This window comes from Harpia harpyja, chromosome Z, assembly GCF_026419915.1.
Source record: "Harpia harpyja isolate bHarHar1 chromosome Z, bHarHar1 primary haplotype, whole genome shotgun sequence".
Lineage (NCBI taxonomy): Eukaryota > Metazoa > Chordata > Aves > Accipitriformes > Accipitridae > Harpia > Harpia harpyja.
The window spans coordinates 46,224,917-46,249,250 of NC_068969.1; the positions used below are offsets into that span (position 1 = coordinate 46,224,917).

Sequence of the window (24,334 nt, forward strand, 5' to 3'; positions counted from 1 at the left end):
CTGTTCGTAAACAACAGGTCTAGCAAGGCTCCTCCCCTGGTTGGCTCACCCACCAGCTGTGTCAGGAAGTTATCTTCCACACACTCCAGGAACCTCCTAGATTGTTTACTCACTGCTGTGTTGTATTTCCAGCAGATGTCTGGAAAGTTGAAGTCCCCCACAAGGACAAGGGCACACGATTCTGAGACTACTGCCAGCCGCTTGTAGAACGATTCATCTGTCTCTTCAACCTGGTCAGGCGGTCTATAACAGACTCCCAGCACAATATCTGTCTTATTGGCTTTCCCTCTCACCCTCACCCATAAGCACTCCACCTTGTCATCAGAATCGTGTAGCATCTAAGCAGAAGATGAATTTAGTGTTTGGCCAAGTTTTGCTTAGGCAATTGTAAAGAAAAACTAAGCCCTTAGAACTCTTGCTTTTATCTGCTTGCTGTACCTACTGCGAGGTAGGTTTCATCCGGAATCTAAAACAAAACAACAAAAAAGGAACTTGCATTAGTAGTGCCTCAGACTAGAAGCTTTCTGCTTCTTGCCTTAGAAGCTTTCTGCTTCTTGCTTTAGAAGCTTTCTGCTACTCAGTTTCACCAGTAATCTGAAACAACAGTGAAAAGTCTTCATATTTAGATATCTCCAGGAACAGCTTAATCTCAGAATGTATGAAAGGATACAGATTCCTCAAGTTTTAAAGCTTTTCACCTTGTGTAAGGACCTACAACAGCCATGCCAAACTGCTCCTTTTTAATGCAGAATTCCCTGTGGTACTGTTAGTAATGGAAACTTTGACATCAATGTGAGAATAATTGCCTTGAATTCCAGCTCAGAATTAGAGACTGCAATATTCGGCTTGGTTTCTTACAGTACTTTGGAGTACTGAGTACTTCATTACTTGTGTGGCCTTTCTATTCTATATTAAAGACTTTGTCTTCTCACTCTTACTGTCTTATTCTTGGTTAAGTCACTCATTAAAACAGATTAGAAGTTTGACTTGAAGTGTTTGCACTGTGAATGATGGAGTTACTTTGGCTCAGTAGAAGAAGCCTTAGATGGTCAGAAGAGGAAATGTCAACAAAGTTTGTGTATGCCACCAAGTATTTAGTTGTGCTTCTATAATTTTTTGAGAGGTTTCCATTCACTGCTTATTGAAATGCTTACAAGGTATATAATGTCTTCAGAAACATCTGAAAGTTTAATATGTACTTGCCTTGAGCTTTTCAGTGAATCGCTACTCATTAAATGGTGCATAAATACAACAAAGAATTCATAGTCTTGTGTACATAGAGTAATCAAACTGCAGCTTATGGGACTTAATTGCAGTTGCTACTGTTGAGTGCTAATTCATTAAATTCATCACCTTGGCCACATGAGCCATGGCCCGTGAGTAAGCAGAATATCATGTTGAAAACTTCAGGATTTGTAACCTTGCAAAATGCAAATACTTCTTCAGTTTGAAGTCGAAATGTCCAGCGCTGTAGACTTTCACCAAGCTACTGTTCTAGTAGGCTTTCATAGCTTCCCAAAGAATTACAGAAATCTGTGCAGGGCTTTACACTTACTAAAATGATTCAAGGTGTGATTTAAAATCACTATTTCTTTGTCATGTCTCTGTCATTCCACTCTGTTCTGGGCTTCAGCAGTACTGATATTTGTTGATGCCTGCACTCAAGGGTGATGCTTTTGTAAGAGGAGGTTTTCATAATTTTACCTTGCTTAATGAAGACTTGCATCTTTCATGGGATGTTGGGGTGTTGATGCTTCATGCCTGCACACTGTCTTCAATAAAAATCAGTAACTCTGACATGCATTTTAGTTTTTTGGGGAAATTGAAAGAGATCTACCTTTTAGCTCTTCCTGGGAAGGTGAAAGAGAGGTGATGTGGGCAACAGGTCTTTGAAAAATCATTGCACGTGTCAGATCTTGGGAGAAGTAGAAGCATTTTCCTTGTCTGAAATATTGCAATATTCTTGGAAAATAACTTAAATTTTATATTTGTCTTATCTTTGGTCCCATTTTACTTATAAAAGTTTTGAATGCAAAAAACATGTGGAGGAGTTTTTAACTAGAAATAAATGAGAAATCTGAAAGTGAATATAATTGCTGATCTGAAATTCCAAATGACAAAGTTGGATTTTTAATGAATTTATTAATTTATTTAAAGATTTTGAGAATGAAAAAAAAAAAAAGAAATTGGCATTAGTAGTATGTATTTCAAACCACTTAGATGGTTGTACTTTGCCTTAAATATTGATTTTTTTTTTTTGTAATGGCTAGCTTGCAGTACTCTTAAAAATACAAAGAATGATACAGCAGAACGAGAAAAAAAAAAGTATTTGCTTTTTGAATTCTGCTTAGAAAAACAAGCTGCAAGCATATACTTGCTTATTTCTGTATTACACAACACTTGCTCCTTATTTCATGCCTAGTGAATTTCTATTTTTTTTTTAAGCAATTGCTAAAAATTCATACAGTTATGCGCATGTGCATGCTCTTCCTAGCTGATGAGCTTTAAGTAATGAAATGAAAATGCATTGTACTGCAGCTATTATTTGCAACTTCAGTACAGGTAAGTGGATTTCAAATAATAACCCTAACAGGAAAAAAAGTAGTTACAATACAGTATAATAGTGCAACACAGACTGTTAAAATATCCCAGTTTCAAGATGAAAGATGAGGTGTTGTCTTCAGCTTTTTTTAGATTCTATATATAAATTATTTTTTAGTTCACCTGCTTGTAGTAGTAATGGTCATTTTCATACGTGGTCAGAAATGTTTCTGAAAATCCTTGGAAAAACAATTTTTTTCTGGTCCAAAAATGACTGGAAATTATGAAAAAATTCCATCAGCCACTGTGAATACAGAGAATTTGCCCATTGGGGTGGAGGGTGTGGGGGGCGGCATGGATCATAGTTGTGAGGTATACAAAACCCAAAAGGTTTTTTAAAAAAAATCAACTTGCGTCTTACCTCCCTCAGGGTTTACAGTTGGCTAAGTTTGTGTTATGAGCATGTAAGTCTTACATGTGGAATATAACTGTTCTTAAATGAGTGCTGTTTTTCTTTTGTCCAGAGTGTTAGACCTTCTGTTTTCAAGTGATTGGAGTACCCATAAGAGTTTTGAAGGAAATAGTCTTTCAAGCATCTATCAAGATTCAAAAGTTTCCTATGGATAAAATAAGTAAACTAAAAAAATAAGGGTATAGGAAATACTTCTTCATAGTAGTTCACTCCAGGCATACACAGGGGTGCTGGGTCTTTTTGTGCCATCCCCAGCATTATTAACAGGAGATGGTGATTTCAGAAGTTTCAGTGGAAGTTAGTTTTGTGGGCCCTTGTTAGAAGGGAGTAAGGAAGATTGAAACAATAAAGCATCCATTTGCATTTTTAATGTTCACATTGAGTCATCCTTGCAACCAGTGGCCCAACATGTTGATACTTGAACTCAGTGACAGGGATATCTAATCTCCAGGTCAGCTCTTTCAGCCTGCAGATTTGCTTTCTTGGACCCTATTTATTACTTGCGAGCCTATTTATTACTGCTTTTACATCAGCCAAAGACTCAAATTATATGCAACCCATTTACTTTACAATTCCCCCTTACTTAAGAGGTATTTAAATGAGATCTTTTATGACTAACTGCCTGGTCTTATTATTGCTCTATGCAAAACACAAACCCCGCTTAATTAAACAAGAAACAACCAAAAAGGTTTTCTGTACTCTTCTTCCCCAACTGCTTTTTCTTGCACTTAAAAAAAAGGAGTGGTGTGGGGTAGAACTTAAGTGTGTTCTGTGATTCCTTTGGGTGATGTCATAGTTTCAAACCTTAACTGGAAAATGGAGACTTTGAAATGCTTAAGAAAAAAGTAAATCTTCAGTACTTGGTTAAATAGGTGTTGAGATTTTTTGAGACTTCAAAAGGCAGTTCAAAAAATCAGCTCTCTTTTTATCTTAATGTTCTAGCTTTCTTTGTTTTACCTAAGTCTTGAACCCATTCAATTGTTTCACTATAAAAACTAATCTCCATGCATTACATGTATCTACTTGAAAATAAAAAAACAATTTTACAATCAAGTAGGAAATGGATCCAAGTCCATTTTGTCTGTGATGGAAGATGAATGAAGGCCACCATGTTGTATCAAATTCCAAATATGATTCTGTTTCTCCCTCGTCCCTTCTACTTCAGAAGTGTTCTGGAGAGCCAGAACACTAACTTACTGTTCAGGGACAGTGGCAATCGATATCGTTCCTCCTCTACTAATGGAAAGGCTGTATTGCAATACAATTCACCTACTAAGAACCAGAATGATTTCAGGGTATCAGATAGTTATGTGAGCCTCTAAGTAAGCCATTACTTTTTCCATATTTGTGAAGTTGATACTTCTCAATTAATAAGAAAATAAGGGATCTGAAATGAGGCTTGCTTGTTCATTCATTTGTGATATCAATGCATTAAGATATTTCTGATAGCTTGGATGAGCTGTTTCCTTCAGTACTGTAATCATCAAGAATATAATTCAATACATCTCTCATAGACACTTCTTATTCTGAAAAAAGTCAATGTTGGGGAAGTGAGGGGACCCCTCAAGTTATGGTATTATTACAAATAATTGGTCCTTTCCTGTTTGAGGTATATATTGGATTGTATTAGTTAAAATGGGATATTTTATATTTGCTGGAGAAATATATTGTCAGGACATACGGATTTATCAGAATTATACTGTTTAGAAAAAAGTACAGACCTCTCCTGGAAGGAGACACAGAGTTAAAACTTGGAATAGGAATGGCAAGCCTAGGTATTTGCACTATGTATTCTGAAAGACAAGACTCTTGGCTTGTCTTAAAAAACAAGGGTAATCAGTGCTCAGTAGTGCTTATTAAAGTAATTTAGTTTTGCAGTGTTCTTGCTTGAGCAACAATATTTGTCATCTTTGTAGGAGGAAAGCTGCTAATGCAGTTATGCATGTACTCTACTATTCTATGTTATTTGTGCTGGGAGTTTTCCACTTCTGGAGTTCTAGTTATGTATTAGTTTTGCATATTTGAGGATTAACATTCTGTGTGCTTATTTTCTATAGCAATATTAAGATAAAATTCTGAAAACTTGTAAAGAGAAATATTTTTACTTTGTATTATAAATCCTTTTATAAAAAGCAGTAGGGAGGTGGGGTGGACAATTTAAAGCAATATACTCTATTTCCTTCCTCTGTAGATGATGGAGAGAAACACCAAAAACATTACAGCCTTTCATCAAAAACCTCTCCAAAAGAGAGTTCTCAGTTGCCTGCATTGCCATTGGTAGATCAAGAATCTCCATCTTACAAAGAAAGATTTATTCCTCCTGAGCTTAGCATCTGGGATTATTTCATTGCTAAGGTAATTTTTTGCTATTATGACAGTTAAATATTTTCTATCACTTCTGGAATGGTAATTTTTTTCTTCTAAGTCTTTATTCTAGGTATTGATTTAGGTGTGTGATAGAAGCTGCCTGGCTTTATTACTCATGTTTAGCTTTTTCTAAAACACTGCCTATAAGTATTTTTGAAACACTTCTTAAAACCTGTTGTTATGAAATTAATTTGTTTTCAGATAATGGTATGAACAAAACATATTGCTTTTTACAGTTGCAGAGTACAAATATATAGGTAATTATGTATCAGCTGTTTAGATGAACAAGAAAATGTGAGAAGCTTTTTATCTATTTCAAATGGGTGAAATAGATGTGTATACTTACTAGAAATCAAATTGTGTTGCCTTCTGTCAAGTCTGCTGTGGCAGATCTTTATTTGTAGAAAGTTACATAATGGTATGGAGTTGTATGGCACATTTCTATATCAAATATTAGCCATATCAGCAAGGACAAAAAAGAAATAGCAAAGACTGAATAACACAGTGGGGCACTGATGGTGGACTTACCATAAATATTGAATTCTGTAGACAGGAGATAGGATTTTCTTGTTCTTTAGTCCTCTGAGCCCTTGGAAGAACTAGGGAGAAAATACACTGGTGGTTTTGGCTTCTTTCTGACAAACAACAAGCTTGTGTGTCCTATGTGTGGTTTGATATATATGACGTGAAAGTAAAGCAAAATAAGAATTGGAAAACTGTTACTATTTTCATTTTTGGCATTAGAATTTTGAGTAATGTAAAAAATAGTTAAGCTGTTAAAGTATGCAGTGCTCACGGACAGTTACCCTTTTGATGTACAAATGCCAAATGTTAGTAAAACGAGTAAGATGATATGCCTGCTTTTTTATGAAAAGCATTAAATATTATAATGTTGTATTTTTTGAAAGATAAGTTAAAACTAGATATCGGCTAGAAGATACTCAAGGAATATTGTTTAAATTTTTAGCCTTTTTTTCCATCGCAAAGTAGAGTGGAATATGATTCAGAAGAGAGTCAGGAAAGTGGTGAAGATGATGAAGATACTGATGGAGGAGTGTTTGCATCAAATTCACATAATCAAGAGCATTCTAATTCAAATTCATACAGGTAAGTAACTTCTAAATACAAGATGTTCTCCAATGGCTAGGCTTGCATTTCCGGCCTTTTACTTTTGAGATAATACACCAGTTAATTGATATTTCATGGCAGTATGTTATCTAGACTTAGTAGTTAATTTTTCACAATGATTATTTTACTCATTAATACATGGTATAGTGACTTTTGAATTCAAAGTATCTATAATATTCTAAAATACTAGTTGTAGTTTTTAGCAGTTTATAATGGTGATTTAAAGCTCTAAATTTAAATCCTAATTGTGAATAAGTGAGAAATTTATTTTCTTGTTAGTAAATGACTTACTACTGCTTTCTTGTTAGTTGGTCACTCATGAGATTGGCAATGGTTCAGCTGGTACTTCACAATTTGAAGATTTTCTACCCTTTGGCTGGACATGATCTTTCAGGTAATAAGCAGCAGAGCTGTCTTTTCATACTTAATAGCCACATTTAAAATCAGTAATTTGTTAAATAATATATATGTTGTAGCTTTATTTTCAGTTCAAAAGTTCTTAATTTTTCCATGATCTGGGAATAATTGTTCTGATACTGTTCATCATACAGGTATATTTATGAAATAACATTCTGGGTGGGTAAGATGAGTGGGTGAGAAGGAATGCTTAGTAGTTAGCAGAAGTCTCTGCATACTTAGTTTTTTCTCAGCCAAGAAATAAATATTGTAAACATTCTTGTATGACTAGGAAGTCATACAAGAATGTTTACAATATTTATTTCTTGGTGGAAACCCTGTAGTTTTCTGTAATTCAAGTTAAATCATTCCTACTCCTTGTCTCATAGAATCATGGAATGGTTTGTGTTGGAAGGGACCTTTAAAGATGACCTAGTCCAAGCCCCCTGTCTTTCACTAGATTGTGTTGCTCAAAGCCCTGTCCAACCTGACCTTGCATCTTTCCAGGGATGGGGCATCTACAGCTTCTCTGGCAACCTGTTCCAGTGTCTCACCATCCTCATCATAAAAAATTTCTTCCTTATACCTAATCTAAATCTACTGTCTTTTTTAGTTTAAAACCACTATTCCTTCTCCATCTTTCTTGTAAGTCCTGTTTAAGTATTGAAAGGCTGCAGTAACATCTCCCTGGAGCTCTTCTCCAGGCTGAACAACCCCAACTCTCACAGCCTTTTTTTCCATAGGGGAGGTGTTCCACCCCTCTGATCACTTTTGTGGTCCTCCTCTGGACCTGCTCAAACAGGTCCATGTCTGTGTTTGTACTGGGAGCCCCAGAGCTGGATACAGTACTCCAGGTGGGGTCTCGTGAGAATAAATTAGAGGGGGCAAATCACCTTCCTCACCCTTACTGGCCACCCTTCTTTTGATGCAGCCCAGGATCCGGTTGGCTTTCTGGGCTGCAACTGCACATTGCCAGCTCATGTCCAATTTTTCATCCACTGGTATCTGCAAGTCCTTCTCTGCAGGGATGGTCTCGATCCATTTTTCACTCAGTCTGTATTGATACTGGTGATTGCCCTGATCTAGGTGCAGGACGTTGCACTTGTCCATGTTGAACTTCATGAGGTTCACATGCGCCCACTCCCCAAGGTTGTCAAGGTCCCCCTGGAAGGCATCGCTTCCCTCTAGCAAATCAACTGCACCGCTTGGCTTGGCGTTATCTGCAAACTTGCTGGGGGTGCACTCACTACCACTGTCTATGTCCTTGTCAAAAATGTTGAACAGTACTGATCCCAATACGCACCCCTGAGGGACACCACTAGTTACTGATCTCCATTTGGACATTGAACCATTGACTGTAACTCTTTTTTGATGCAGTCATTCAGCCAATTCCTCATCCATCAAATAGTCCATCCATCAAATCCATATTGTTCCAGTTCAGAGGTAAGGATGTTGTGTGAGACCTTGTCAAAGGCCTTACAGAAGTCAAAAGTAGAGAACATCAGTTGCTCTTCCCTTGCCCACCAGCATAGCCAGTCCATCATAGAATGCCAGAAGATTAGTTGGGCACGATTCGCCCTTTGTGAAGCCATGCTGGCTTTCTCTCATCACCTGCCTGTCATTCATATGCCTTGACATAGCTTCCAGGAGGATCTCTTCCATGATATTTCATTTCCATCAGCATTGGAGAAGTCTGTTCCTGTGTTTAGCAATGATAGCACAAAGCAGTTCATCTTTTTATACTTGCAAATAGAAGATGAGGTTTGAATAAAGCTTACTTTTGGAGATATTTGAAATATACTTCAGCTTTCTAGCAGTGGGATTATCTTTGCCAAGGTTATAATGGAGAAGGTAGGTTCATTATTGTTTACTTGTCTTTCTAGAGCTTCCAGTTAGCTCCCCGATATGCCATGCAGTTTTGAAAACACTACAGCGCTGGGAACAAGTTCTTCTCCGGCGTCTTGAGCTATATGGGGGTCCACCTCAATATTATATTTCAGTTCATGCTTCTGAAGAAGCCCTAGCTGCTGGTCCTGCGTTGCTTCGCCATAAAACTTTACTTGAGCCTACAAACACTCCATTCAGGTGAGTCTAATTTCTATAAACACTGACTATAATATCTTTAATATACATCAAGTATTATGTTGTTAGTGCATGTGGTAGACCATAATTCAATAACTATATAATGCCAGTTTCTGGGTTTGCTCTAATGCATTGTGAAATTGTGGGTACACATCAGAACTCGTGCATCTCTGGTCCAAAGCAAGATCAGGAAAAACAATCAAAAGTTTCAACATTTTTAAAGTTCTTTTATTGAAGCTTAACATACTGATTTTGAGTGTCTCTGTGGAAACGCTATGGTTGACAATAAAGAATAATGAATTTGCCCTGAGAGATAATTAAGGATGAGTGACAATGTATTAAATAATTGCCCCACCTTTGGAGGGAATATAATTACATTCTTATCAGTATTTTTTCTTAAAATCAGAGAAGAAATATATACTATTTTTAATATTTGCATAGTTGTGACTCCACATACTTGCGTGTTTAGCCAGAAAAGTATGGTCAGTTTCTTAAATTGTCACTTTTTAAACAGATTTCTGCCTTTTTAATCTTATTATCACCTGTGGTGGCAGAATCAACAGAAGGTCTGTCTTTTTGTTGTAAAATACCTCACAGTTGTCATACTTAGTTTTAGTAACTTGAGTTGATTAAAAAGGAACATCTTCACATATATCTGCTGCCTGGCATTTTTTTTAAATTATGATTTAAAGCAATTCAGGGTTTGATGGTTTTTGGCCTGCCATAAGCAGCTATATTTGTATTTACAGGTTTTGTTTGAGCATACAGTTTCTAGGGGTGAGCATAAACATTTGAAGTCTGATCTGATTCTACAATCCTTCTGATTTTGTTACTGAAAAGTCGTGGTTGTTTCAGAGATTTTACACAGCTGATGAAGTGTTCCTAGCAGGAAGTGTTAGTCATTCATTGTCCATGTGATAGAAGCACTCACTAGCAATAAACAGAAAAGATTCATGTTGTAAAGAATGAGGTGGACTAATAAATGATCTGTATGCTTACCTTATTGTTCTGTGATCTCTTTAAAGAGATTTTTCCTCACTGTCCCAAGATAGGAGGTGAAAATGCTACATGTTCTTTTCCTTCTTCCTTTTGTATCTTCTCTCACACATAGGTTTGTCAGGAAGATTGTACTTGAATGCTTCTGAATAGGTCTTGTGCAGTGTTCAGAGAGCTGTAGTTTTTGGTTCAGCATTTCTCCTGACTGTCGGTTGATTAGAATATAAGATATTGCAGTCTTTTGTAAGTATGAGCATGATGTAAATATTTATTTCAACTTTGTTCTGTAGATCTAACAGTCACGTTGCACTGTCTGTGAAGAGGCTGTGGCAGTACTTGGTTAAACAGGAAGAAGTCCAGGAAACCTTTATCAGAAATATTTTTACAAAGAAGCGATGCATAAATGAGGTTGGTATGGTATACAAAATGCATAAAATATTGCAGGTCAATCTATGAGCTTTTACTTAAGTTATTTGGCTGGCTTGTTTACTTTCTAGAGCATGATTGGATAATATACTTGGCTATGACTCTAAATCTACAGTATTTCATATCAAAAATCTTTGTCCATTGTTTCATTGAAAACAAAAGTCAGTCTTTGACTGTAGACTGACAACTAATAGCATTTAGCTACAGTCAGCCTCTTTGTTAAGATCAGTATAAAAGCCACCTCAAAAGAATGACAAACTTCATAATTTCAAAGATTAAAAACAATAACCTAATCAGTCAAACTTCTAAAACTTTGCGTTTGTCCCTACCATAGTCATATTGGGTTTATCCACTGGTTTCAATCATGTTTATGATTCAAATTTAATAAGAAAAATGGTCATACAACAGTTAATATTTCTGTCCTTGGTAACTTGTCCCAGTGTCTAGCTGGATTCCAGGTTGCAGATTCTGTTAAATTTTTTAAAGTTGTGGTTCTGTAGTGGAGTTTTGGGCTTTTTCTCCCTCTTCAGTTGCTCCTTTTCTGTCTCACCCTACTCCCAATAATTTGAAAAAATCACTTGTATTATAGAAAAACTATGGAGTAGCAGAAACATAGGAGAAGGAGGCAGATCTAAACAAATTAAACATGCAGGAAAAGAGTATTCATGACTAGTAAAGCCACGGCAGCAAAGAGTTCTGTATGAGCTAATCTTTGTCCTGTTCCAACTAGAATATTAGCTTGTTTTGAGTATTTGTGGCTAATTATGTTCACTACAGACTGCAGTTAAAAGGAATATTGTTCCTTTTGTCTTGTCCTTTGAAGATGCACCATTTCTGATTGTGTCTTATGTTAATGCAGCCATGTTGCTATGGAAAGGTATTTTGGAATATTTTAGATGTGCTTTATATGTTTCCAAGTAGGGTCATTGACAGCTTTACACAGCATAGGTGTGTTGGCTTTATTTGTATGCTCTTGTTGCTGATAAAATGTCAGTGGAGATAGCTTATTTTCGAAGAAATTTGACTTCTGAGATGGACAAGATGCTGTTACAGTGCAGAATAGGTAAATCAGTGTCTTCTGTACTGAATACAGAGTTTAGAATTTGATAATTACTGTTACTACATAAATTGCATGTGTGTGTGTGTGCAACATGCTGTTGTGTTTCAATTGTTCTGTGTTGGGGTAAACAACAAGGAATTAAGGATTTCCTTGATACCTTGTGTGTTATGTTTTATCTTTATTCTTTGTTCTGTGGTTGTTCTTTCCTTGGTGAAGTCATTAGAGGAGCACAGTGAAACCATGAAAAATTCTGTGGTGGAGGAACCCATCGTCAATAAGGTACAGAATAGTAATGCTCAAATTATTTAGACCTTACATCATTATGAAATATTACCTTTTTGAAATGGTGCTGATCTCCCTCAAAAAAATCTTTGCTGATACAGCAAATAAAGTTAAAAATTCAGTTTTGCAAGAGATTGAGTTAAACTAGGCTTGTTATAAACCCTATCTGAAACTAAATGTATCTTAGAAGCTGGATTAAACAACCAGGTAAGAACAATATGTATTATCAAATTCCATAGCTATGCCAAGCAAAGAGCTGAGGCTGAGATTTGCCCAGGTGAAAAATATTCAGTAGTACTATGGGAACATAGCACATACAGGACCTTTCACCAGTATGAGATGGCTAGAATAGTTACCTATAAGTGAAGGTGGTTAAGTGAAATTAGAGCAGTTTGTGTTGCATGATACTAGTTTGCTACAAAAATTTTCACTGAGCCTTAGTTTTAAGATGGTGACAAATGTACTTATATAACAACTTTATAGCAACTTTCTTAAAAGATTGGTATGAGAGACTAAAAAGGTATAAGAGTTTGCATTTCTAGGCATAGAAATACTGTATTCTTCAGGCTTTCTTTTACAAAACTAGTGAGAAGACAGAAATAAGAATGCCCTGTGATGTCATTGGGCTACCTTGTTATTAATTATGCAGTGAAGCAGTTAATACTGCAAGTAGGTAATTGGAACTGACTGGGGAAAAAATAATCTTGATTTTATGCAGGTTTGTTCAGCACACAACACAGATCACGTTTTTGGATCTGTTTGTCACTGCAGTTTTGTGCAATCTTCCATACACTGGAGTATCAATTTTTTTTTAATCTTAAAATAGGTGTTCTAATTCATGGTGTATAACAGCCACAGACTTTTTTCAGATTTGAAAAAGACTGTTTGCAGTTCTTTGACAGCACCATCTTAGTTTTTTAAACTAAAATATCCTTGTTTAAGTCATTTGAAGACCAGAGAAATAAGAAATTGAAGGGGAGAGGCTAGGAAACAGTAGTTCTGGAATAATTCTTTATGTTTTGAAGAAAATACAAAATTTTATATTTGTAGTTCAGGTTTGAATTTTTATGTTACTATTTGTTTGGCAATGCCTTTTTTTTTTCTCTTTACTGTAAAATTATTTTGTAACTACAACAGACTGGAGTCTCTAATCTATCAGATTAATACTTGCAATGCTGAGCTCTTTAATTTTGAACAGGATTCCTACAGTGCTGATAGAGTTCAGAGTTTTGTTGTGTGCTGGCATATACCTGCATGCATTTCTAAAATACAAAAAGGTAGACAAGATACAAATACAACATTAGATCACATTAAGGAAAAAGAAAAGGTGATAGTAAAAAATTTGTGTTACTGGATTGTGCAGGATTCCAGATTTATTTAATTGTGGAGAATGGTGAATAGATAAGCTGACAAAGTACAAATTTATTTTCCTGCTCAGGATCTTGTCTGCACCTTCTTTTGGACTATTTCCTGAGTTTCAGTGGCAAAAAGTGTTTGCTAAGAGCATGAGAAGATTCAGCAAATTTTTTTAAGAACAAAGCATCAAGACTCAATTTTTATCAACACCCCCAAGTGTGCATGTAGCCTTCCTGGTTTTCAGCATTCCTGAAAAACTTGAGAACGAACACAGTAATGTGACTTCTGTGACACAATACGCTTGCTGTGGTAATCTCAACATGGCAGTGAGAAGCTAGATTGCTACACAAGAAACAGGTTTATCGTAATTATTACAGGTTATATTTGTCATATTTTCTTAGAATTAAAATTAAGAAAAAAAATACATGAAACTTCATATGATCCAGTGTTTGGTCTGTGTACTTCCAGTAAAAAGAAGTGTTGCATAGAAGTTTGCATTTAAATATGCTTTACTTTTTAAATACAGATAGAAACAGATAGTGGATACCCAGAAGGCAAGGCAAGAATAATCCATAAAGAGTCTGACATCATTACTGCTTTTGCAGTCAATAAGGTGAGTATAAAGGAGGTAGGATCATCTAATTGTGTTGTACTTCCACCTGATAAACAGGTGGTAGTCCCAATTGTGAATGGTTGAGATATCCTGCTACAGCTTGAACTCTTAGCGCTCCCTTCTCTAAAGCACTTCATAATTATCTTTTCGTAATTAAACAGTTCTACTACCAGTTGTCTTTTTTCTATTGTACAATGGATTGAGGGAAGGGAGGGGTGGCCTATACTTTTTCTTTAAGCTTGTGTGTAGGAGTATTTTTCTTCTGTCAAAGACAACCAGCAAGTCATCTTTTCTTCTCCTGTGTAACTATTTAAGCCTTAACTAGTGGAGGAGGGGAGCTTGGTTGCAAGCATTGTGGTATAGTTATGTCTTGCTTATCCTCTGAGGAAAGCAAGGAGAAACTAAAGCTGCTTGAGAGAAGTATAAAATACAAATAGTGTGTGATGCTACCCCAGATGCAAATAACCTTTTAAAACAGAAATGTCAAGTTTAGACAGTTTATGTATATAGATTTGTAGACATAAATATTTGGGTTTTGTAAATTGACTAAGCGTATGTTTTTGTGAATTGTACCATAACCAGAGAATCAAAAAACCCCACCTTTTTGAGTATACCTTTTGTATCTGCCTCTCTGTGTGTTACTTTTTTCAGGCAAATCGGAACTGCATTGCAATAGCATCGAGTCATGACATTCAAGAATTAGATGTTTCTGCGATTTTAGCTACACAAATCTATACCTGGGTTGATGATGATGTGGAAATAGAAAATAAAGGGTATACTTTCTATGTTTCCAATATCACAGCTTGGCTGTGTATAAATCAATGTAACAAAGCATGGTATTTAATGTTGTTGTTTTCAATCTAACTTATAATGTTGTTTCATTTATAGGGCTGATGATTTCTTAGTTATACATGCTCGTGATGATCTGGTAAATGTTCAGGGAACCACTCCTTATACTCATAGTAATCCCGGCACACCTATCAATATGCCTTGGCTTGGCAGTACACAAACTGGCAGGGGTGCATCTGTGGTAAGTTGCTTGTCAAAGATTAGCCTTAGGTACTCTATCTACTTCTCTCCTTTTGTCTGTTCAGTGTTGCTGGTTATATTTTACAATTAGCATGTAAGTAAATATAGCTTTTCTGTGTATTCAAGACGAGCTGGAATTTTTTGTAATCATCCAATTATACTGCACAAAATTTAAGATAGACCAGCTGAGCAAGCAAAGTTTTTAGTCAAGCCATATATGCTTTCTTTACTTAAGATACATTGTTTAAAAAAAAAAAGAATCAGGTTTCAGGTAAGAAATTGCAGCTTAAATTGTCCTTTAACGACTTGAAGCCAAATACTGTATCTGAAAAGCATACATGCGGGAGATTTCAGGATATAAATTTGTAAAGATTGGATAGACATACTTGTATGAAATATCAGGGTAGCTTCTATTTTAAGCATAATCTCAGGTTTCATTCTGAGTTCCAGACTATTCCAGCTTTTATTTAAAAGTAAATACCAAATTCTGCTTTACTACAAAGTACCATTGTAGCGCACTGTATATTAGTATGAGCCTGTACTATAGAAAGGACAGCAAATGAACTTCTAAAGCGGATTTCACTGGCAGGACAGAGGCTTCAAATGAAATTAATTGAACTCTGGAAACTGAGCAACTTGAACTTGGGAGAAATGGGGAAGAAGTTCACAAGAACAATGAGGAAGGCAGGACTGCAGAAATAGGACCAGCTACAAACTTCACGCCTAGTTTGAACTACCCATCATGCTGATGTACGACTGTTTATCTCCAAAGCTGTTGTCGGCTCTGTCTTCTTTGAAGTGCTGCACAATTTTGCTGTAACTCTGCATAGTAGTGTTATTAAATATCTCACTCCTGAAGATCGTGTTTTAGAGGAGATAATCAGTTTCACTGTTCAGCATTTCTGAAATACAACAGAGTGAGGGACACCCAGTAAAGTGTGACTATGTCCACATGAGCAAATTGATCCTTCTTATCATAGAGGTGACATGTGCACAAGGGTAGCTCTTACTTTTAGAAATAGATTGTGTGTCTGGAGTGAAGCTTGGCCCTGAGCAAAAAGCTATGAGCTCAGATTTAATTCAAATCAAATTATAATTCTAGTGTCGTCATTGACATACCTTAGTTCCTATGCAGTATAGATGCTCCTAATAATGCAGATCTTTTGATTAGTTAGCTGGGAGATGCTTATTTGGAGCCAATTAATTGGCCTGAAATGGTCATACAAAACACCCATATCTCTCAGTCTATCTGCACATAGGTGTAGAGTTTTCCTCGATAACTGAATGCCTGAAGTCTTGTGACTTGGCTGCACTTTGTGGCATTTAACAGCTCAGAGCAAGTCCGTAACTGGTGGCAGAATGGAAGAACCATGTGTTAATGTGTATTGCAGTTGATTTTTGAAAATATTTGATGATTAGGAGGAGTAAATATGAATGAGCATTATAAGAATGGTAATGTTATCCACACATGGAAGTGGGTATTGTGCCACTCCCTTCTGTTTAGGAACTACTGATCCTGCTTGCCAGTTTTGCAGCACTGGTTTCACAGTCAGGTCTCTTCTGCAAGTATTCTTTGAATGCCTTTGCCACTTTCTCCTCTCGCTTCCATTTTTATATGTGTGTGTATATATATATTTATATATCGGGTGTTTGTGTATTTCTCAACGTAGTAATTACATAATCTAATAATGTAAACTATTCTTACGTGACTTTCTATTTTATACTATCTTACCTAAAGAGATATGGCTATGCTTGTATTGAATGCGTTTGCTGTTAAAATTTGGACCTAATTTTGTCTGGCATACTGTTTGACTGCGGCAGAGTAGAGAACCAACCACAGCACACAACGACACCTGTCCATTAGGGAGGGGAGATAAAGGTACTGAATGAAGGACAAAGTAAATGAAGGAAGATAGAGGGATTCTTGGGAAGAAATAGTGTTACTGTAGAAGGACTTAGATCTGGAGGAAAACCAGCTTCACCAAAATATTTCTGTTGCTACTATTTGTTACTTTGTTCCTTCAGATACTGCTTTTGATCCTTGTTCTTATCTTTGCTTTTCCATAAATTGCAGCCCATTTAGTAGATATAGTCCGCTGTTCTTTACCATTACTGGCTTTTCAGTCTTGTTGTCTTTGCTTGACTTCCATCAGCAAGGGAGGCTACTGAACTTTTGATACTCAGGCAGTTAAAAACATTTTATTAGCTCTAGGGTTTTTCTGTTACTCTTCTTCACTGTTTCCTGTTACACAGTTCATATCTGGCGGTGAGCCTCCTCACTTACCATGTCCTTCAGTACAGTGTGTTTACACAGTTCTTACAGGAGATGTTTCTAAGAGAGCATTGAAGTAAATAGTATGTACTGTCAGCTTTGAAACTCGGGTAATGTTCAACAGCTTGTCTTCCAAGCCAGTATGACCAACACCAATATTCACCAGTTTAATAACTGGTGGGTCAGATTTTAAGCTTTTTTATTCTTAAGTCTTACTGTACATTAGGCCTAAAGCACCCAACTCTCCACCAAAGCAATCAGTGTTCTAGCCATCAGCTATTGTTAAGGGCAAACTGAGGGCTAGCAGTATCAAATGTCAGTTACATTGATAATGGAAGTATTTGCAGTTGATAAAGTTATTTGGCTTCTAAATCAGAGATGCTGCACCAGAGATTTATGTTAACATAGTCTTTCAGAGGCCTGTTTCTGTAAGCTTGCATTTTTCCAAAGCACAATCCAGCAGGCGTTAGGAGATCATGATGCATGCTTATCTGTTGAATGAAGGAAGATGATTTCCAATGACTTCTGGGTAAAAGTTAGTAGATGTAAAAGTCAACACAGCCCTTCATTTTGGTGAAGAAATAGAATGAGCATGAATAATTGTTCTTTCACTTACACATAGAGATAAACTGTAAGTTTAGAGAGCAAAGTACTGCAATTAGTTACTGATTTGTATATGCACTGATGTTTGAAGAATATCATCCACTGTTGTGTTGTCCTAAATCTTATAATGTATATATTGTCTTATTCACCAGTGTTTTACCAAACTGTTGAGCTTTTTTCCTTGTCATTTAAAGTACTTACAGGAAAAAAGGAAAGTATGTATCTGAAGATCTTATTTTTTTATCTTCAGGAAAGTGTTTGGAAATAAACTTGGGTAACCGACAGGCATAAGGCTTTCTCTTCAACAAATAATAAAAGCTTTGAGAATTGAAAGATCTAAGTCTGCTTCTAAAATGTAATCAAGAGGATTGCAATTACTCCACTAATCCAAACCCCAGGAAACTTTAGCAAGAAAATAAATTATTTCCCTTCCAAGTGTTTTTCTTCCTTCTTGTTTGCAAACTAAAAATTTGGAGAACATTGCTTTTCAACTCTGGATCATATTTAGCAATATGAACCAAGTAAAATTTTTTAATTCATACCTCCTTCCAGTTGACACCCTGATATGATTGGAGGCCAGGGGATAATAGCATACTTAAAATACTTGATTCGTTATGTACTGTTTCAGTGACAAAGTAGTAACAAAATACTGTACAAAATTATAGCAGTTGAAAGTGTTGGATGGACTCGATCTTAAAGGTCTTTTCCAACCTAAATGATTCTATGAAAGTAGTTCAGTGCCAGCTTGCTACTGATGTGTAGTAAGCTGCTGTGTTGAAAGTGGGTGCTCTGGCAACAACCTTTTGTTTGTGTTATAAGTTAACATCTGGCATGAATATAAACTTATGCCCTCTTCTTTCTCAAATGTTCAGGTAAATAATACATGCGTAAGGAGACTGGATCCCAACAATTTTCTGAGGAGAGTCAGTCCTCAAAGTAGCCGTATGCTTTTGAGGAGAACTAACAGGAAGTAAAAGAATGAAAACTTAACTTTGACATACATTAATAGAAAGAAAAGAAGGGAAGAGACACGCAAGGAAAATACAGATGCATTTCCCTGAAGAAAAATCCCTACTGTTCCTTTCCTATTGTGGGTTGGACTTATGACTTAATTAGATGGGGTTTTTATCTTAATTGTCTAATGTCTCCAGTTCTCTTCCTATATTGAACTCTTTCCAGTTAACGAATTAATCAACAAAGAAAACCAGTATTCTTGGTAATGTACCTTGCTCAAAGCAAAGTTTGGAATTTAGGAACAAAAGGAAAATCCACTACTGAAAATCCATTGGATCTGTATTTGGAAAATTATAAATGCTTTTGAAGAATTTTTTTATTTACCAGTTGCTAGGTATATTGCTTATACTGGATGGCCACAAATAATCACTTTTCAGTCAATGACAATAAATTAAGTAGACTTGAAAATAAATATATTCCTATTTAACTTCTGTTAAATTTTAACTTCTGTTAAAGTTTGTTTACCTCTTTCTTTACATGCTTCTGCCTCTCTCTTGCTTATCTTACAATATTCAGGAATATTCCAATAAATTTAATGGAATCAGAAAGGAATTGGCAAGAAAAGAGGTAAGACTGCAGTCTAAGGAGTGTTTATATTTGGATCCATAAATCTCTGAAGCAAAAAGTTAATATTTACCTAGATGTGTAAAGCTGCAAAAGTATTAATGTCTACACTAGTCTTGGAAGAAACTGACTTCTACCTGAATTTCTAAACCCAGTACTTGCTTTCAGTGGGAATTTTGATAGGAAACAACTCACCGCTCTAGTTCAGTAACTTTTTGTTCAGTAGTATTGTTTAATTATTTTCTGTGTGTTGAACAGATGCTCAAGAAGGCTATTAATAATGTCAGAAGAATGGCTTCTCATCCAACATTACCATATTGTAAGTTCAGTTTTGTTAAAAAAAGAAAAAAGTTATCTAAAGATTGTATATTTACTTATTGGCCCTGTTTCTTAGTATGCTGCTATTTTATACTAGCACAGCAATCTATTATATGTTTTAAAAGTTGCTTATAAGCCCTATTTTACTGAAACTACTTTTCATTTCCAAAAAAGAGTAGTACTGGGGGATATAGACTAGCCTTTAGAAACAGTGCTGGTTTTTATAGCAAAAAGCACTGTGTTTCTATTTTATTTGTGACTTGGATGAAAGATACATTTTTATCTCCAAGTAAATAGCTTCATATTTCAGTACCATCTAAATACAATTCTTAATTAAATAATAAGTAAGTACAATTCAATAAGGTTTGAATAGCACAGGTTTAAGTTTCAGTGGTACCCACTACTCCTACCCTATGCCAGGTACTGTGGCACATATTGTGGCACTGGTTATTTTGAGGATGTTGTGAGCTGGTGTGAGATTTCTTAAAATTTTGGAAGCAACCTTCCTGCTCAACTGCTACAACACCTATGAAAAGTCATGTAAACATTTTCTGTTACAGACCTGACAGGTGCTCAGGATGGTAGTGTAAGAATGTTTGAATGGGGTCATGCACAGCAAATCACATGTTTTCGGTCTGGTGGCAACTCAAGGGTAACTCGAATGAGATTCAATTACCAAGGAAATAAGGTAAATGGCAGAATGCTTCTGTACTGACCTTCTTCTCCCACCGCTGCCCCCCAGTATAATTGTAAATTAGCAGAAATGTCACATTCTTAAAATCTGAAGTAGTTTCTCTGAATTGTGGATGACTTCTCTGTAATACATACATATGTATTTACAATTAATATATCTTTTTTCAGTTTGGAATTGTTGATGCTGATGGATATATAAGTTTATATCAAACAAATTGGAAATGTTGCCCACTTACTGGGACTTCACCTAAACCATATTTGGTAAGCTGAAAACTAAATTTGCTTCCATAAACTTGTGCTGTTCTCTTTTATTTCCTTCCCCCTTTAGAATAGGTAGGAGAGGGCAGGGATGGTGCTGATAGCCAGTATTAATCAAGATTTAATAATATATTGTTGCTATCCTGTGATCCGTATGACAGACAAGTTTTTAAATCCTAATCATACTTAGTAAGTTGGAGAGTAGAAAATGCAATGTTAGGTCTGAAATAAGTTTAATGTTCTTTGAGACTTGTCAATAATTGTCAATTGTTAGTCAATTGTCAATAATGCAGGTTTGGAAAGTATACTTCCATGAAAAACTGAGTATCGGAAGGCATACACATACCTTTATATCCTGTGTTCTTTAAATTGTTTTTAAAACAGCTTACCTTCTCGAGGAAGTTTAAGATTTCATGCTTACACAAAATCCATTGGTTTTTTTAATTAATAATTTCTAAACTTTAATTTTTTAGACGTGGCAGTGTCATAACAAAACAGCCACTGACTTCGTTTTCATCAGTTCATCATCTTTGATAGCCACAGCAGGATTGTCTTCTGACAATAGGTAAGAGCTGCTGTGATAATGCATAAAAAAGAAGTGGTGGGGTGTTTTCTCTCCTTCCCATGCCCTGCCCCCCCCAACCTTTTTTTTTGATGATTCTCCTTAGAGCAGTTTAAAGGCAACATACTTATTTCTGCTCTCTTTCTTTGGGGGGGGGGGGGGGAGAGGCAATGTTTACAGCTAAATTCTGTGTACCTATTAAAGGAGGTTTCATAGGGAAGCACAAATCCTCTGTTCATGTTCCATATGAGGAGGGGAAGTGGAGAGGGAGGTGCTGAGCTCTTCTCCCTGGTATCCAGTGACAGGACATGTGTGAATGGTTCAAAGCTGTGCCAGGTGAGGTTTAGACTGCACATGAGGAAGCATTTCTTTACCGAGAGGGTGGTCAAACACTGGAACAGGCTTCCTAGAGAGGTGGTTGATGCCCCAAGCCTGTCAGTGGTCAAGTGGCATTTGGACAATGCCCTTAACATGCTTTAACTTTTGGTCAGCTCTGAATTGGTCAGGCAGTTGGACTAGATGATCGTCGTAGGTCCCTTCCAACTGATATAGTCTATTCTATTCATATGAGCCTGTCATAAATTATTTTTATAGATATAGGGAGTTGTGCATAGCTTTTCATTTCACACTTATTTTCTTAAGTAAGTTTTGATCAAGAAACAGCAAAAACTGCTAACATTCAGGTGACTTCAGCTACCAAAAGATTGTAATCTCAGTATGAATCCTTTATGAGAATAACCAGTTGTAGAATGATTGTGTAGAGGGCATGTTCTTGCAGTGTATGTATAACTATGAAAGTAATTTGGGAACTGCTCAAAAGTAATCATTGAAAGTCTGTTTACAGTGCTTTTATGCCTGAAACAATCTATTCAAGATTCAAATGACTTTTCAAGTGTTCAAAATACTTTAGAACATTTGTTGCTGAATTAAAACAGATTTTTTTTCTACAGAAATATTTGTCTTTGGGATACTTTGGTTTCACCTACAAATAGCTTGGTGCATGGTAAGTAAAAGACAACCAGCAAAATACTTGATCACAGTAAAAAAAAAAAAAATGTGTGTCTGTCTTTATGGAAAAGTTATTGTGGGAAGTAATTTTAATATTAGCATTAAAACATCTTTCAGTGTCCTGTGTGAGTGTACCAGCAGGAATATAAAAACAGATTCTTGAGAAATGATTTAGTGCTATATATAAATGATTGGTTTGATGGACATGAACACCTTCCTTTGCATACCTTGTATCTTTGCATCACAAGTACAACCCCTGACAGCCAGATATCTGTAATTTTTGTTCCTTTTTAAGATTCCAAGCAACTCCTGCTTGTAATGACTAGCATGTTGAGAAGACAATAGCTATAACTGTCAGAACTACAGCTTTTAGCACAGTTACAAGATATGCATTTGCAGGATATGCATCCACACCCTTCAATTCAAGTTTCCTGTGGCTGTGTCTGTACTCATAAATCAGAGAGGCTCCACTCAAAATTTATCAATTAAGTGTTAGACAAAAAAATGGTACTATAAAGATAGCATTGAGCACTTGCAGATACATTATCTGTTTGGAGAGTATGAGAATTTATGAATTGTCAGGTATTTCATTGCCTCTGTGAAAATCCTGTCTCAGAAAAGGCATGATTATAAAATGGTTCTCTGAAGGTATGTAAATGAAAAAATGCACCATATTTTCTAGAAAATATTTTTTATGAATATATCGAACAAGCAGATGTACAAATAAGATCTCAAAATTATATAGTAATTCTCAAAGTTGAACTAAAAGATGAACTTAACTGCTGTATTTGTAGTAGTAGTGCATTTTTGCTTTCAGAGGTTGTCCATTTCTATGGCAATTTTATTCTATGTATTACGCCAAGTACTGTGGAATGTTTTAAATGCTTTCTCTGTGTGTGTGCATTTATAGTTACCTATAGTACAGTATTACAAAAATGCTTTAGAAGAATTATTCCTCTAAGTGTGCTTTTTGAGATGTAATAAATATTTAGCAGGGTTTCATTAATTTAATACTAATATTTTGTTGCAGTGGAAAAAAATACATTTCAATGTCTGAAATACAGAATTAGGCTCAGGGAGAGCTGTGAACACCCTGTAATTCAAGTATGGTGAATGCTTAAGTGTATGTGAGACGCGTGGAATTTCTAAATGTAAATTTAGAGAACCCTTTGAACTACAAGTACAATGTGCTACATGCCATGTGTTAGGATGCATAGTGTCTAGTCTCAGACATACTAAGCTTTGTTCTGGTAATTGTAATCTTCATTCACTTCCTCCACTTGTTTGGGGGAGTAGGCATACCCAAATGTGAAAAGCAGCAAATTAAAAGTGAAATAACCAGTGGAAACTTACAAGGTATTTGGGCAGGTAATTTAGGACATTTCTTATGGGAAACATATGCCTTAAAATAACAAGCATTAGAGAGTTTGGAAAGAAGCTGTTTCTGGTCAAGGCTTAATAGTTTGTGATTACAGAAGGATAGAAAAAAAGATATACTCTTTTTTCATACAGATTGTAACTGCTTAGTTTGAGGATACTGTGCAACTTCAGGATGTCTGATGTGAACCTGGGCTTACATATGTATGGTACTGCAATAAATGGACTGGTTGTGGTCAACTGGATTACAGCATCAAAGTCACTGTTGCTACCATCTTGAACCATTAGAGGTTGATGGAAAATTAAAGTTAGTACTGTGAAATTGAAGTTAGTACTGCGTGTTTACTTAAATTACTTTGCTTTGGCTTTCAGCTTTTATCTGTCATGATAGTGGAGCAACTGTGCTAGCATATGCTCCAAAACATCAGCTGTTAATATCTGGAGGCAGAAAAGGCTTTACATGTATAATTGATCTTCGCCAAAAACAGCAGCAACAGTTACTCCAGAGTCATGATTCTCCGGTCAAAGCAATTGCTGTTGATCCTACAGAAGAGTATTTTGTAACAGGATCTGCTGAAGGCAACATAAAGGTATTAATGAGGGGAAGGGAGCAGAGATGAAGATGGTGATGATGTGTAAATTCAATAAGAATTTTGCTTAGGTATGGAATAATCAGATATGTCATATGTTCTGCCTTTGTTCTCAACCCTGACTTTCACATTTTCTAATTTAATTATGAAATGAACCCTGACTTTCACATTTTCTAGTTTAGTTATGAAATGTTAGTGTTACCTTGCAGTCCTCCTTTTAGTTAGTCTTACCTTAGTCCCCATATATATTCCTTATTATAGAAAATGAATATTAATATTCTATATTTGTGTCATTACACATTGTTACATATCTTTTTCTTTTACAGT

General features: G+C 35.9%; 1 protein-coding gene across 10 annotated transcripts in view; it reads left to right on the top strand.

Annotated features, from left to right (window-relative positions):
• DMXL1 (Dmx like 1) overlaps positions 1-24,334 on the top strand; it is an 88,800-nt gene that overhangs the window by 60,641 nt on the left and 3,825 nt on the right. For 5 of the 10 annotated variants that reach the window (XM_052778829.1, XM_052778834.1, XM_052778833.1 and 2 more), the window contains 16 exons: positions 5,205-5,368; positions 6,348-6,487; positions 6,817-6,902; positions 8,788-8,989; positions 10,273-10,390; positions 11,685-11,747; positions 13,633-13,719; positions 14,371-14,492; positions 14,608-14,749; positions 19,154-19,204; positions 19,460-19,520; positions 20,080-20,207; positions 20,381-20,473; positions 20,944-21,035; positions 21,983-22,035; positions 23,790-24,007. In XM_052778829.1, the coding sequence (XP_052634789.1) occupies positions 5,205-5,368; positions 6,348-6,487; positions 6,817-6,902; positions 8,788-8,989; positions 10,273-10,390; positions 11,685-11,747; positions 13,633-13,719; positions 14,371-14,492; positions 14,608-14,749; positions 19,154-19,204; positions 19,460-19,520; positions 20,080-20,207; positions 20,381-20,473; positions 20,944-21,035; positions 21,983-22,035; positions 23,790-24,007 (1,820 nt within the window). Of the gene's footprint in view, positions 1-5,204; positions 5,369-6,347; positions 6,488-6,816; positions 6,903-8,787; positions 8,990-10,272; positions 10,391-11,684; positions 11,748-13,188; positions 13,610-13,632; positions 13,720-14,370; positions 14,493-14,607; positions 14,750-19,153; positions 19,205-19,459; positions 19,521-20,079; positions 20,208-20,380; positions 20,474-20,943; positions 21,036-21,982; positions 22,036-23,789; positions 24,008-24,334 lie in introns of those variants that run through there. The other 5 variants (XM_052778830.1, XM_052778831.1, XM_052778835.1 and 2 more) reach the window with 5 other exon arrangements.